General features: G+C 51.2%; 2 protein-coding genes and 1 long non-coding RNA gene across 4 annotated transcripts; 2 read left to right on the top strand and 1 right to left on the bottom strand.

The window, feature by feature from the left end:
- Positions 1–8: 8 nt before the first annotated feature.
- On the top strand, positions 9–2,402 carry C1QTNF5 (C1q and TNF related 5). 2 transcript variants are annotated; one of them, XM_069555471.1, is made up of 3 exons: positions 9–639; positions 914–1,170; positions 1,511–2,402. In XM_069555471.1, exons 2-3 carry the CDS (start codon positions 957–959, stop codon positions 2,026–2,028), a joined length of 732 nt encoding a protein of 243 aa, XP_069411572.1. In that variant the 5' UTR covers positions 9–639; positions 914–956; the 3' UTR covers positions 2,029–2,402. The 2 variants fall into 2 exon arrangements, with proteins under 2 accessions (XP_069411572.1, XP_069411573.1); XM_069555472.1 differs by lacking the exon at positions 9–639 and having other exon boundaries at positions 668–1,170.
- A 1,821-nt stretch (positions 2,403–4,223) lies between these two features.
- Positions 4,224–7,029, bottom strand: RNF26 (ring finger protein 26). Its single transcript, XM_069555474.1, has one exon. The coding sequence runs from the start codon at positions 6,445–6,447 to the stop codon at positions 5,146–5,148; it is 1,302 nt and encodes a 433-aa protein (XP_069411575.1). The 5' UTR covers positions 6,448–7,029; the 3' UTR covers positions 4,224–5,145.
- A 199-nt stretch (positions 7,030–7,228) lies between these two features.
- Positions 7,229–11,667, top strand: LOC138420396 (uncharacterized). The gene is made up of 2 exons (XR_011249230.1): positions 7,229–7,448; positions 10,627–11,667. It is a non-coding gene; the product is annotated as an uncharacterized lncRNA (long non-coding RNA).
- Positions 11,668–14,904: the final 3,237 nt, after the last annotated feature.

The following is a 14,904-nucleotide window of genomic DNA, read 5'->3' as shown; positions in this document are numbered from 1 at the left end:
AAGTCTCTGATCTTGACTTCCTGTCTTCTGCCTTCCTCATCTCCCATCTAGTTTTTCAGGCTCTCTATCACCCCGCCTTCTGACATTTTCATTTATTCAACAGAATATGTCATCTAGAGTCTAGTCGTGTGGCAGGGCCTGTTCTGAGCCCTGGCCATCCAGCTGTCTACTGTTCTAGAACCCTCCACCCTCAGTTCTCAGCTTCTGTTCTCCTGGATTTATCCTTGGACTCTGTTATCCTTGGTCTCTGTAGCGGCATCATCTCTGCTTCCAGCTCCCTGGAGCTATGGATGCCCTGAGCGTCTGTCAATAGTTCTGCCTCTCTGTGCCCGCTTCAAACCTCTCCCTCCTTTCTCCGCCAAACTTTGGCCGGCCGCCGCGCGACACCACGAGTTATTTCCCTGCTATTTCCCGGCCCGGGCTCTTGGCCCCCGAGCAACTGGTTTCCTCTTGGAGTCTGGGAGGAGCACAGCGGAGCCGGCAAGGAACGAACCAGGACCAGGGAGACACCGGCAGCAGGGGGAGACTGGCTGGAGAGAAGCGCAGGGAACGCAGCGCTGGGGTCACCTGGAGGGTCTGAATTAGCCAGAGCCCCGAAGGCCACGGAGAGAGCGAGCAGCCCCCGGCGCCGGGAGGGGCGTGAGTGGGGCGGGGAGATGGGGCCGGGGGAGGGGACTGTGGGAAAGACTGGGCGCCGGCCGGAGGAGGAGGGAGGTCCGGTCTGTCCTTCCCTCGGCGCGGGGCTTTAGAGGTTCCCGGGTCTAGGGACCCCACTTCTTCTTCCCCACGCGGCCACTCAGCCTCGCTCAGGGACACGGCAGTGGGGTGGGGACCGAGCCGGCCGCGCTGGGAGTGGGGACCGAGACAGGTCCCAGGATTCTTGGTCCCGACTCCTGTCCTGCCCGGCCCACAGACGACCAGAGGCCCGCGGCGTCCGGGCTCCGCGTGCCAGCGCCATGAGGCCGCTCCTCGCCCTGCTGCTCCTGGGCCTGGCGACCGGCTCGGCCCCTCTGGACGACAACAAGATCCCCAGCCTGTGTCCGGGGCACCCGGGCCTTCCCGGCACGCCGGGCCACCATGGCAGCCAGGGCCTGCCGGGCCGCGACGGCCGCGACGGCCGCGATGGCGCGCCCGGGGCTCCGGGAGAGAAAGGCGAGGGCGGGAGGCCAGGTAAGCGGCGCCTCGGCGGCAATCGGTGGGGACGTTCCAGTGAGCGCCGCCCGGCTCTTGCCCGCGGGGTCCCGAGCTAGGGGTTCACGCCAGGGGGCGCCGCTCCCGTCCCCGCCCGACCCCGTCACATCGGGGAGCCGCAGAGGAGTGACTCGGCGGCGGGAGCCGGAACCCCTGGGACCCTCAGATCCGCCCCGAGCCCTGCAGGAAGTGGGGACCGGGCCCTGGGGCGCAGGGCGGCCCCAGCCGGGCAGGGGCGGCTGGGAGGCTGAGGGAGGGTGTGGGAGGATCCCGCGGGCGCACCCTAACCGCTCTGCTTCCCTCCCCCTTCCACCCGCAGGCCTCCCGGGGCCGCGTGGGGAGCCCGGGCCGCGAGGAGAGGCGGGACCCATGGGGGCCACCGGGCCGGCGGGTGAGTGCTCGGTGCCTCCGCGCTCCGCCTTTAGCGCTAAGCGCTCTGAGAGCCGGGTGCCCCCGCCGTCGGACTCGCCCCTACCCTTCGACCGCGTGCTGGTGAACGAGCAGGGACATTACGACGCCGTCACCGGCAAGTTCACCTGCCAGGTGCCCGGGGTCTACTACTTCGCCGTCCACGCTACTGTCTACCGGGCTAGCCTGCAGTTTGATCTGGTCAAGAATGGCGAGTCTATCGCCTCTTTCTTCCAGTTCTTTGGGGGGTGGCCCAAGCCAGCCTCGCTCTCCGGGGGCGCCATGGTGAGGCTAGAGCCTGAAGACCAGGTGTGGGTACAGGTGGGCGTGGGGGATTATATTGGCATCTACGCCAGCATCAAGACAGACAGCACCTTCTCTGGATTTCTAGTGTATTCTGACTGGCACAACTCCCCTGTCTTCGCTTGATGCCCACTGGAAAGTGAGCTCATGCTGTCTCACTCCAAGGGGAGGAGGGGGTGACACCGAAGGCCTCATCACCCGGGAGGGCTGGCCCCCCTGGAATGTCCTGAATGACTGCAGAGGTGGGGTGGGGGCCTCTCCGTTCTGCTGCCGGCAGGGAATGGGGATCAAGGCTGAGATCAGGGCTGGCAGCATGGGGCAGTGGCTGGATTTCTGCCCTAGATCAAAGGAGTTTGGTAGTTCCCCCCAGTTGCTCTGGCCCGGGACCCCTAGGTGTGGTGCTTGCTTTCTGGTCCCCTGTCTCTCTGGGTCTTCCCTTATCCCTCCTGCTCCTGGGCCCTTTTTCTCAGAGATCATTCAATAAATCTAATAAAACCCTCCTACTGGCTTCTGTCTCTCTTTACTGATGGAGATGCTTTGATTTTGAGAATGGGGAGAGGAGGGAGCAGGGTGGAGGGAGAGGGTGTTCAGGCAGAAGGGAGGGCTCTTAGGCTAGATGGAGCCTGGGCCAGGAGATACAGAAAACAGGCCCAGGTGATGAAGAGGCCGGTCCGCGGAGCTGCCACCCAAGTGGTGCAGGTTGTGAACAGGAGCGCCCTGCTAGGGATGGTGTCCTGGTGGGGGACTCTGGCCACCCAAGAAGGCACACCTTTTTCTAACTCAAAGATGTCATAAGAACTGGCTGGAGCTTCAACACACACATTCCTGCCCTGACCAACAAAAAGGAACTTGGGATTTTCACCCATGGCTGCTCTGGCTCTGTGCCTGTTTCCTGGATGACTGGAACACTATTTCTCTGTCCCTGATGCCAGGGGAGTGAAGTGTCCCTGGCTGTCTAGAGATGTTATTTTGGAGATGGCCACAAGGGGGCGCCCTAGTTCCAGAATGCAGCAGTGACCCTAGATAGCTTGAGCTCCTGGCTACTAGGGCGATTAGGTAGAGGAAGGGTTTTGAGGTCTCCCAGTAGGATTCCAGATGGGGTGGGGGATAATGGGGTCATTTGCTCCCAGCTCAGGAAGTTTATCTTCTCTCATAAAATGTTTATCCTCACATTAAACAGAGACTGGAAGGAACTAAGCCTCCCCTTGGTCATCTCCCCTTCCAGGGTTGGGGGAAGGGGGGCAGAAAAGCCCTTCCTCAGGCCTCTCCACTCCAAGGTGGATGTGGGGAACGCTCCCTCACTGTGCTAGGCCGCGCCACTAAGTCTGAGGTTAGCCTCAGAGCCCCTTCAATCTCTCTGCCTTGTCCCGCCCCTAACCCAATGACTAACAAACCCAGGCTTGCCAGGCCCACATCAGCTCAGGCTCTCAACACAAAAGTGGAGGGGCCTCTCCTCAGCGTTTCCTCCTGAACTACCCCTTTCCCCCCTCCCCTCCTTCCAGAAGGCTGTCTCTGGCATTATGCTCCTACATATAACATACAATTATGGGGTAGTGTCCCGCCCCCCACCTCCATCCCTTTGCAGGTCATGTGAGGATTGATATGACCAATGGGGACTGGGCCCATTATAGGAGCTAGAGACAGGCCTCCCAGCTCTCCAAGAGGAGGCCCTGCAGCTATACTCCAGCCCATCATAGCGCCTCTCTGCCAAGAGACACAAAGACACCAACTCCTTCAGCAATCTCAGGATAGATTGGACTCCAGGCAGCAGAAGCCCCAAGTTCTCTCCTGGAAAGAATGGCACTAGAGGGAAAACTTGCTCAATGGGTAAGTTCACATTCCTCTTTCTGAGGGCTCAATTCTGACAAAATGGAAAAGATAGGGCTATGCTTAGTCCCTCAGTCGTGTCCGACTCTTTGCAACCCCATGGACTGCAGCCCGCCAGGCTCCTCTGTCCATGGGGATTCAGGACAGAATACTGGAGTGGGTTGCCATGCCCTTTTCCAGGGGATCTCCCCAACCCAAGGATCAAACCCTACAGGTCTCTCACACTGCAGGCAGATTCTTGATTGACTGAGCCACCAGGGAAGCCTGGAAAAGATAGGGAGAGCTTTCCAAAAGTCATGCATATGAGAGGGCACAAACTGGAGAAGGTAAAAGCAAATCTAGCCACACAGGGCACGGGCTCTCCCCAAAGCACCCTATCTCAGCTCTTCCCCTGCCAGTTCCCCCATCAACTACACTTGGGACTGAAAGACCCTGCTGCAGCATCCGTTACCATAACCAACCATTCACCCTTGCGAAGATGCACACAGAGGCCATCAGAGCTGTAACACTTTATTCATTGGATCCTGGGGCCAGACGGACCCCTCAGGGAGCTGCATGCCCCTCAGCCCTGGCTCCTTCTGTATTTGGACTCTAGTGAAATGTGCACAGTCTTCCCTCCCCAGTGGCAGGGAGAGATGGACAGAAGGGGAATGTCATTTTTTTCTCTGTGATGTGGGGAGTGAAAGGAAGAGGAACAATCTGGTTATCCCTCCTGAGGTTCCCAGTGATGCCGGGTATCAGAGGGTACATGGTCCCAAAGCCAGGTGCAAACATACACATATACACACACACCTGGGGGGTAATTCTTGACCCCAGCTGTCGGGTCAGGTAAGGAGGGAGCCTTGTAAGATCACAACAGGTAGAAGCAGCTCAAAGGGCACCTGAGAGATACTACCCCCAAAGCCTGCCAGAGCATAGCAGCTCCAGCTGAAAGCAAATTTTCAAGGTAATTCTAAGGCCCTTGAATTGCCAAAATACCCAAATGACATTGATGTGCATGGCTGAAGAAGCTGGGAAGGAAGTGGGGAGGATGCAAGGATAGAACCTACAAATCTGCAACAGAAAAACCAGAAGCGAAGCGGGGGGAGTCCCCAACGCTGGCATCAGGGTGGGCCCTGGCTGGAGGGGAGTCCACAGTGAACAGTCTCCAGGGCCTTGCAGAGTGACACCCTCACCACCCTTGGCATCACAGGGACACACAGGGTAAGGAAAAGCTGTTACCCTGCCCCTACCCAAGTCACAGTCTTTCAGGGTTTCCCACTTCAGTGTCCTGGAGATGCAGCTTAGAGACTCAGCACGATGACTGTGGGGGCAGCAGGGGATGCAGGCCGGGACCCAGAGATCAGGTGTGAACACGGCCTGAGCACAGCTGGCTGCGTGGGACATGGAGGAGTGGCAGGAGGGAGGAGGAAACCTTCAGAGGTAGACGTTGAGGGTCTGCAGGATGCCCCGACGGCACAGTGGGCAGTTGCGGTGGTAGACGGGGTGGCGCATCAGGATCTCAGTGCAGGCCTGGCACAGGCACAGGTGCCGGCAAGGCAGCAGCAGCACCGTCTTGCTCTGGTCCTGGCAGATGACACACTTCTTCCGCTCCTCCTGCTCCTTCAGCAATTCCCACGGGTCCTGCCCAGCTACAGACTCCTCCTCGTTGAGCCTCTCCCGGCCCCGGGCAGCCGTCAGTCTGGCCATCCTGACCTCCTCTTCTTCTGCCTCTGATCGGGGCCCAGCTTCAGGAAGAGCATCCTGTCGCCATGTTCTGGCTGAGGGCAGCCTCCTAGGGCCACCCTGGGGGGCTCCAGGGGCCCCTCCCCGGTTTGGCCAGCTCGCCAGCTGCAGGCTACGGCTCCAGACTCGGCGCCAGGCCTCCAAGCCCAGAACTAGCCGAGAGAGCCGCACAACATCCTCTCTGAGCCGGTGGTAGGATGGCCGGGCACGGAGCTGACTGAGCGCCTGGGTGGCCAGCCTCAGGGTGAGGTCTGGGTGTAACAGAGTCACTGTCACTGCCAGCACGCAAGCCAGCAGCACCAGGCCAGTGAGATTGACAAGCACAGAGCTGGCCAGGAGGCGGGCAGCTGAGGCCAAGAGCTCCAGCACTAGCTGGCAGGGGGTCCAGAGAAGGATGGACATGGCCACGGCACTGCTGGAAATGTGGGCTAGGAAGGCAGCCACTATATCTGTCATCCTCCACAGCGGCCCCATCACTGCATCCCACAGGGCCAGCACAAGGGAGAAGAAGTTCTGAGTGCCAATGAGGCAGATGTTGACCAGGCTATTGATCACGTAGGCCACTAGGCTCATGGTGATGGCACAGACGTCACAGATCTGACGCAGCAAAGCATGGCCATTGGAGACCATATTGAGGACACCCCGGTGGAGGATCTCCCGGCTCCTAAGCGCCCCATGGGAGGCCAAGTGCCCCAGGAGCTTTAGGCTCTCCAGGCCAGAACAGCAGCTGTACAGTACCGTAGACAAGGCCTGCAAGCCCCCACAGGTGAAGCGGACCATAGCTTCAATCAAGGCCAGCAGTGAAAGTAAGACTCCACGGCCCAAGTGCAGAAGACTAGTCAGTACCGTGTGTGGCAGGTTGTAGATGAAGGCCAGGAGCCAGGCCAAGGAAGCCAGGAGGGAGGACACCAGCAGGAAGTTGAGGTCCAACACCAAGGTCAGCACATCCAGCAACAGGCCCACCCCATTCACTACCAAGTACACAGCCTCCATGATAGGGCTATGGGGTTGGTCCCAGGGAAGTCTGGCTCCCGGCTGAGAGGGGTGTCAGGGTTGTCAATATTTGGGCGGAAGGGGGCTCAAGGATTAATCTGGAAGGGAAGTGAACGGTCTCTCCAATCAGAGAGAAACTGAGGAAGAATTGGATTAGAAGTGGAGTCTCAGGGGAGGGAAAAAGGGCCAGGTGCCGATCCAGGACTCCCGGTTTTGAAGGCGGTCTGTTTGGGAAGAAAGAAGCCAAACATCTCTAAAGTGGAAGTGATCCCGGGCTGGAGTAAAAATCTCAGCTTTGGAGGCCTGCTGGTGGCCTACCACGGCCGGGCAATGGGTCAGATCGAGAGAAGACCGGGAACGGAAGGGATCGGGCCAGGCCGGGGCCGGGTGGGGGCGGCGCAGGCTGGGCGCAGGCTCGCGGTCCAGCTACGCAGGTGCCCCTGTCCCCTCCCGGCCCCCGTTCTCTGGGCTCGCGGCGCTTTGCGCCCAAGGGAGCAGGAGGGAAGGGAGCGAGCCTCAGCAAACCCCAAGCGCTGCCTCTACTCCGCTGGGCGCTGCCATCTTGTGTGAAAAAGGGTGGGGCAAGAGGCATGTCAAGGAGGGAGGGGCGACGAACTCTGGCCAATCGGTGAGACTCAACCACAGGAAACATCGAGCGTTCATTGGTCCGTTTGAACGGCGCCCAAACATATTCAGTGCTTTACAGAGGTGAGGCGGAAACAGATTGAAATCCCCTCCCCGTTGAGGCGGGGATTGGTCAATTGAAGGGCAGAGGCGAATCGCCCCAGCCCCGCCCCGTAAAGGAGCAGGACTTTGTGTGTGTGTGTGTGTGTTCCATGGCTCAGTCGTGTCAGACTGCGACCCCACGGACTGTGGTCTGCCAAATTTCTCTGTCCATGGGATTTCCTAAGCAAGAATGCTGGAGTGGGTTGCCGTTTCCTACTCCAAGGGATCTTCCTGACCCAGGGATCGAACCCGCGTCTCTTGAGTCACCTGCATTGGTAGGTGGATTCTAAAGGAACTATTACGGGCGCTATTACGGGCGCTGTTACGGGCGCTGTTCTTTCTCTTCGCCTCCAGCCTTGATTTTTTTTAAAGTCCGGATTGGTGGTCACTGTTCTGAACCAGGCTTTAGGATTGCACCACCTCCACAGCCAGACTCAGTCACTTGTCTTCCATTCATCCATTTTCTCCGTCGTGTATTGAGCTGCTACACATGCACTGGGGATGCAAAAAATGTTTAAGACCTGCCTGCCCACAAGCAGTTTAAAGGGAAACAGATTGTGATAGGGGATTCCCAAGCTGCTATTTCCAAACTGTTTCCTCAAGCTCTGTCACGTTTTCTCAGCATCCTCAGGAGATTACCTCATTGTCAGTAAGAAAAAGAGGTCACAGGGTGGAAATAGCTCACACTCCTAGCCCAGGCCCTATTCATTTGTTTACTTAAACACCTGGGCAGCCTTAGTAGTGGCCTCAAAATTGTATCCCTTTTTAAAATATTCAAATAATATTCAAAATATCTAAGATCCTATCCCAAATACATTGAGAGCCTGGTCTTCTCTACTAAAGCCAAGGATACTTGGGGGTCTGAGCCTCCCCCTGGCCTCTATTGCTTTAATTTCCTGCTTGCATTTGTTCCCTGAAAACAATGCACAACAAGAAAGTTGGGAGTTAAGTTTTACTTAGGGTAAAACGAGGACTATAGGCCAGCAGACAGTCTCTCGGATAGTTCTGAGGAACTGCTCAGAAGAGGTAAGAGGGGAGCTGAATATATATACGTAATTTTGGTAGGTAATTGGGCAGACATGCAGTCTTTTTTTTTTTTTAGTTTTTTATTTTTTTAATTTTAAAATCTTTAATTCTTACATGCATTCCCAAACATGAACCCCCCTCCCACCTCCCTCCCCATAACATCTCTGTGGGTCATCCCCATGCACCAGCCCCAAGCATGCTATATCCTGCGTCAGACATAGACTGGCGATTCAATTCTTACATGATAGTATACATGTTAGAATGCCATTCTCCCAAATCATCCCACCCTCTCCCTCTCCCTCTGAGTCCAAAAGTCCGTTATACACATCTGTGTCTTTTTTCCTGTCTTGCATACAGGGTCGTCATTGCCATCTTTCTAAATTCCATATATATGTGTTAGTATACTGTATTGGTGTTTTTCTTTCTGGCTTACTTCACTCTGTATAATCGGCTCCAGTTTCATCCATCTCATCAGAACTGATTCAAATGAATTCTTTTTAACGGCTGAGTAATACTCCATTGTGTGCAATCTTTTCACACATGTTTTTACAGAAGGCTGCTGCTGGTCACAGGAGGTTTGCTGCTAGTCATGAGAAACAGATATCTCCATTAACGATTGTAGTGCTTTTTTAGATATAAGAAGGTGCAAGAATTTGTGTTCATAAAATCTCCTGAAAATAACTATCTGAAGGCCTGTTCTGCCTGTTTTCCCCAGAGCACAGAGTGCCTCATTCCTGCTCTTGGTTCTGAATTCCCTTCAGGGTATGTCAAAGTTCAGTGACTGGTGGCTAGTGACAGTTTTTAGTTGGCACAGTAAACTCTTCTTAAACTGTCTTTAAGACTTCTTCTTAAAGTGTCTCCATCACCCCACCCTGGACACTGCCTGAATCCTTTCTTTCCCAAAGCACCACTGATTCAAGGCTGAAATATTCTGCACACCTTTTCGAGACAGGTGGCTCCCAGTACAGGTTAGAACATAGTGCAGTTTCTAAACTCCCCGCGCTTTTCTCTAGCTTCTCTCTCACATCTGTCAGGCCCCAACTTCATGTTTTCTCTGAGACATGTTTTCCCTTTGTCTTCCTCTTCCTTTTGAGATTTCCCTTTCTCGAACCACCAGACTCCAACTTTCCACTGTTATTATTTGTTTGTTTATTTCTACTGCACTGGATCGTCATTCCTACATGCAGGCTCTCTCTAGTTGTAGTGCTCGGTCTTCTCACTGAGGCAGCTTCTCTTGTTGCCCACTACGGGCTCTAGGGCATGTGGGCTTCAGTAGTTGTGGAGCCCGGGCTTAGTAATTGCAGCTCACAGGGTTAGTTGCCCCTTGTCATGTGGATCTTCTGGGACTAGGGATCGAACCCATGTCCCCTACATTGGTAGGCAGATTCTTAACCACTGGACCCCCAGGGAAGTCCTCCATTGTTGTTTGATATACAGAATAGTCTGTTTCTACCCCCAATTCCCTCTAAACTGTAGCCACAAAATCCTCATTTCTCTACACAAAGGAGAATAATATAAAGATTTGTTTAACCTTCTGTCCATATCACAGTCTGTTGTGGTTATTGTTGCTGGTGGGTTTTTTTTGTGTGTGTGTTTTTTTTCATTTTCCCCTAATCTGAAATCTTAGCGAAAATGCCCATCTCCTCTTCAAGATACTTGATCCCACCACCCATAACCTGTCCTCTTCAAAAATTTTGCTTGTCCAATGAATACTATTGTGTTTTTAATCTATCTTCCTGAAGCACTTGACACCAGTGACTTCCTCCACCGTTGGCCTCTGGACATTACCCTCTCCTGTCTTCTTTCTGTGCTCACCATGGCCCCCTCTCCTCTCTACCAGTGATTCCCAAATCTGTGTCTTCAGCCTGAATTTGTCCTTCAAAGTTCAGGTTCCAGCTGCTTCCTGAACAGCTGCTGAATAGCCTACTGGTGCTTCAAACTCAATGTGTCCAAAATCAAACTCAGCAAATTTGCTGTGCCTACACTGTGTGTACTTAACCAGCCAGCTTTCTGCACCGAGAAAGACCCTGAAGCTGGCAGGATCCTCTAAGACAGTATTTCCATTAGCCTGGGACCAAGGCCTTACCTTTGTGATCTGAGACATCCTTAAACAAGACACAGCCTTTGACTCTGTTGGCATTCCAGCAGTAGACAGCCAGAGGTTACCTGTGGTCAACATTCTTTGGGTAAATTACTATGGGTGAATTACTGCAAAATGCTCTCCATCCCTATGCTAGAAATATAAAGTACCATGTGACCACAGAGCAAATGAAGTGCTGGGACGACACCCCCCTCCTCCCTACTGCTTGGGAAAACCAAGGCACTTCTTGATTCTGAGAGGTTGTAAACATTCCCTTTGAGGTGATTGTTGTGGTTTGGACTTAAGCACTATCTCTACTGACTTGATAATATTTCTTTCTCTTCCAGGACTGTGTTTCAGATAACAGCTAGTTCAAACCCACTGTTGCCAAAGCAGGGGTCATCTCTATTTGAAAATATTTTTTAATGTTTATTTTTATTTATTTGGCTGCTCTGGGCCTTAGTAGCAGCATGTGGGAACTAGTTCCCTGACCAGGGATCAAACCCAGGTCCCCTGCATTGGGAGAATGGAGTCTTAGCCACTGGACCACCAGGGAAATCCCCATCTTCTCTTTGGAGGCTGGAAGACTCGAGAGTATTGGTCAAAAGAGCTAACACCAGGCTCCCCTGGTAGTCCAGTGATAATCTACCTGCTGATACAAGAGACGTGGGTTCAATCCCTGATCCGGGAAGATCCCACATGCCACGGAGCAGCTAAGCCCATGCGCCACAACTATCGAGCCTGAGCTGTAGAGTCTGGGAGCCGCAACTACTGAAGCTCATGTGCCCTAGAGCCTGTGCTCTGCAATATGAGAAGTCGCTGCAACGAGAAGGCCACGCACTGCAGCTAGAGACTAGCTCCCACTTGCCGAAACTAGAGAAAAGTCTGCGCGGTAACGAAGACCCAGCCAGAAATACATAAATACATAATTAATTAAGTCGATGAATAAAATTAAATTTGAAAAAGAAAGAACCAACAGCAACTGACTTTAGGTAGGAAGTTCAAATTGCTTATGAGTGTGAGTTGTAGTGATTGAGAAAAAAGAAACCAGATCTGGAGAAAACTTAATGCCTGGAGGCGCTATCCTTGCAGAATTGTGTCATGGAAGATACAGTGGTATGATCTAAAATGCTCAGGCATCTGCCCAGGGGCCTGCTACAACAACAGCTGGTTTCTGCTGTTGTGCCAAGCGCAGGGCTTTTGTGCTGCTAGGTGAGAGATACGAGCTGGGACAACAGAGGGGGTTTTTAGAGGTTGTTCAGGCTTGAAGAGATGGGGTGAAACCAGAAAGACTGTCTAATTTAGGAGTTTTGCTTTGTGGCGCTGTGTCTCCTATAACCCTCCCTTTTATCTTCCCATCATGTGTTCAGTAAAATCCATATCACTGCCATGGTCTTAAGAGTTTGATATTTTTTTTCCTTTTTGATTTAATTTGGCCTTTTAATTATGCAGATCATTTACCAGATCCCCAAAGTCAAACTATATGAAACGGTATATTCCTAAAAGGTTTGTGTCTTGGTCTGTGTGTGGATTGGAAAAGTTTCCAGATATGAGGCAGAATGAGAAGAGACTGAAGTTTATTAGAGTGGGAGACACAGAACAGAGAGCTGGCTCAAGAGAAATCCAACCCCTTTCAAGGGCTAGTAGGCAATTTTTATAGCCTCAAGACTGAGAAAATTCCTACTGGAAGGGTGGCATTCAGTTCAGTTCAGTTCAGTTCAGTTCAGTCGCTCAGTCATGTCCGATTCTTTGCGACCCCATGAATCGCAGCATGCCAGGCCTCCCTGTCCATCACCAGCTCCCGTAGTTCACTCAAACTCACGTCCATCAAGTTGGTGATGCCATCCAGCCATCTCATCCTCTGTCATCCCCTTCTCCTCCTGCCCCTAATCCCTCCCAGCATCAGAGTCTTTGCCAATGAGTCAACTCTTCTCATGAGGTGGCCAAAGTACTAGAGTTTCAGCTTTAGCATCAGTCCTTCTAAAGAAATCCCAGGTTTGATCTCCTTCAGAATGGACTGGTTGGATCGCCTTGCAGTCCAAGGGACTCTCAAGAGTCTTCTCCAACACCACAGTTCAAAAGCATCAATTCTTCAGCGCTCAGCTTTCTTCACAGTCCAACTCTCACATCCATACATGACCACTGGAAAAACCGTATCCTTGACTAGACGGACCTTTGTTGGCAAAGTAATGTCTCTGCTTTTCAATATGCTATCTAGGTTGGTCATAACTTTTCTTCCAAGGAGTAAGCGTCTTTTAATTTCATGGCTGCAATCACCATCTGCAGTGATTTAGGAGCCCCCCAAAATAAAGTCAGCCACTGTTTCCCCATCTATTTCCCATGAAGTGATGGGACCAGAGGTCATGATTTTAGTTTTCTGAATGTTGAGCTTTAAGCCAACTTTTTTCACTCTCCTCTTCCACTTTCATCAAGAGGCTCTTTAGTTCCTCTTCACTTTCTGCCATAAGGGTGGTGTCATCTGCATATCTAAGGTTGTTGATATTTCTCCCGGCAATCTTGATTCCAGCTTGTGCTTCTTCCAGCCCCACGTTTCTCATGATGTACTATGCATATAAGTTAAATAAGCAAGGTGACAATATACAGCCTTGACGTACTCCTTTTCCTATTTGGAACCAGTCTGTTGTTCCATGTCCAGTTCTAACTGTTGCTTCCTGACCTGCATATAAGTTTCTCAAGGGGCAGGTCAAGTGGTCTGGTATTCCCATCTCTTTCAGAATTTACCACAGTTTATTGTGATCCACACAGTCAAAAGCTTTGGCATAGTCAATAAAGCAGAAATAGATGTTTTTCTGGAACTCTCTTGTTTTTTCGATGATCCATCAGATGTTGGCAATTTGATCTCTGGTTCCTCTGCCTTTTCTAAAACCAGCTTGAACATCAGGAAGTTCACAGTTCATGTACTGCTGAAGCCTGGCTTGGAGAATTTCGAGCATTTCTTTACTAGCGTGGCATTAGTGATTGGTTAAGATACTATGGCCATTTCCCTGGTGGCTTAGATGGTACAGAATCTACCTGCAGGAGATGCAGGTTTGATCTATCCCCTGGAGAAGGGAATGGCTACCCAACCACTCCGGTATTCTTGCCTGGAGAATTCCAGGGACAGAGGAGCCTAGCGGGCTTACAGTTCATGAGATCACAAAGAGTCAGACATCACTGAGCAACTAACACTTCACTTTTTAGGATGCATTGGGTGGGTATTTTACCTAATATGGGGTCAGGGAACTGGCTAGTTTAGATCCGAAGGCTTATGGCAGTGGTAGATACAGGGCTCCGTTAGTGGCAGAGATTGCTGTCCTGTGACCTGGGTATAGGGCTCCACAGTTTGCTCTCACCCTGGCCCCTCCACCCCATTCCCTTCGAGTAACACCCTAAGCCCCACAAATCGCAAACACACTGAAAACTGTTTTCCTCAATCGGCATCTGAGGCTTGGCACTGGTACAGGAGAACCCAAACCCTAAACATTGGCTCTAGTAATAACACTGTTCAGGCCCAGAGAAGCACTTCACATCTCATAACCCATGTCCTGGAAACATGAGGTGACTGTATCCAAATGACACAAAGTTCTATGGTTTGTGCCACGGGAGGATTTCAGCCACTGAAGCACTTAGGGAAGAAAAGAAATACGTTAATTAACTAGTCAAATCCTCTTGCTTTTCCTCCTGTTCCAATTTGTGGTTCCAGAAGTACTCCGAAATTAATGTGGTATATGCAATAGTGGCTGAGGAACATTTGTAATATTAATTCATATTTTTTAAAATTTGTCTATATATGAGTCTAAATGAAACATGCTCATGATTTTATTGGCTTTAGTCCTATTCTGATTTACAGGAAGGACTGAAGAAAAGCAACTTACGATTTTAGGCATTGATTTAAAAGAATGTTGAAGGTAAGTTGATAATGCGATTGACACGGTTAGTAAAAATAAAGATGGACACAATTAGTAAAAATAAAATGAACAAGGTCATTTTTTCACGAAAATCCAGAAACCTTTTTTTGTGCCGTATGCCATGTATGGCACATAGTTATTTGTTACTATGACCTAACCTCAATTGTGGTCATCATGGCTTTCTTTGGAACATTAAAAAGATTATATACAGAATTTTCTGGATCTTCCCAAAGATGAAATATCTTAGGAAAACACATATCACATTTGACTTTACAACACTCTAGGACACATGATGAGAATATTGGCTAAATGCTATTAAAACAAGTAGATTTAATTAACACATGATACTAAAAGAACTTGAAGAGTTAAGCAAAACAACAGAAAGCTCTCAAATAGTTTCCACGTGGTCCCAAGTGGAAAATGAAATTATTCTTGAATGTGTGCTACCCACAGATGTTTGAGAGGGACTGTTTCTTAATAATATTGAGAAAAGTTTAACAAATCTAAACCTAAGTTTGATTGTTTAGTTTCTTTGTTTTTTCACAATTGATGAGCTAATACTAATACATTATTATTACTAACTGAAGTCCATAGTTTACATTAGTGCTCACTTTTAATGTGGTGCATCCTATAGGGACTTCCCTGGTAGTCCAGTGGCTAAGACTCCAAGTTCCCAATGCAGGAGGGGTGGAGTTTTATACCTGGTCAGGGAACTAG

This window comes from Ovis canadensis, chromosome 15 (genome assembly GCF_042477335.2).
Source record: "Ovis canadensis isolate MfBH-ARS-UI-01 breed Bighorn chromosome 15, ARS-UI_OviCan_v2, whole genome shotgun sequence".
Classification (NCBI taxonomy): Eukaryota; Metazoa; Chordata; class Mammalia; order Artiodactyla; family Bovidae; genus Ovis; species Ovis canadensis.
This window is presented reverse-complemented; position numbering and strand designations above follow the sequence as displayed.

Coding starts and splice junctions, on each gene's coding strand:
- RNF26 (XM_069555474.1), bottom strand. CDS start 6,447: ATGGAGGCTGTGTACTTGGTAGTGAATGGGGTGGGCCTGTTGCTGGAT.
- C1QTNF5 (XM_069555471.1), top strand. CDS start 957: ATGAGGCCGCTCCTCGCCCTGCTGCTCCTGGGCCTGGCGACCGGCTCG. Junction 1,171..1,510: donor AGGCGAGGGCGGGAGGCCAG/GTAAGCGGCGCC, acceptor TTCCACCCGCAG/GCCTCCCGGGGCCGCGTGGG.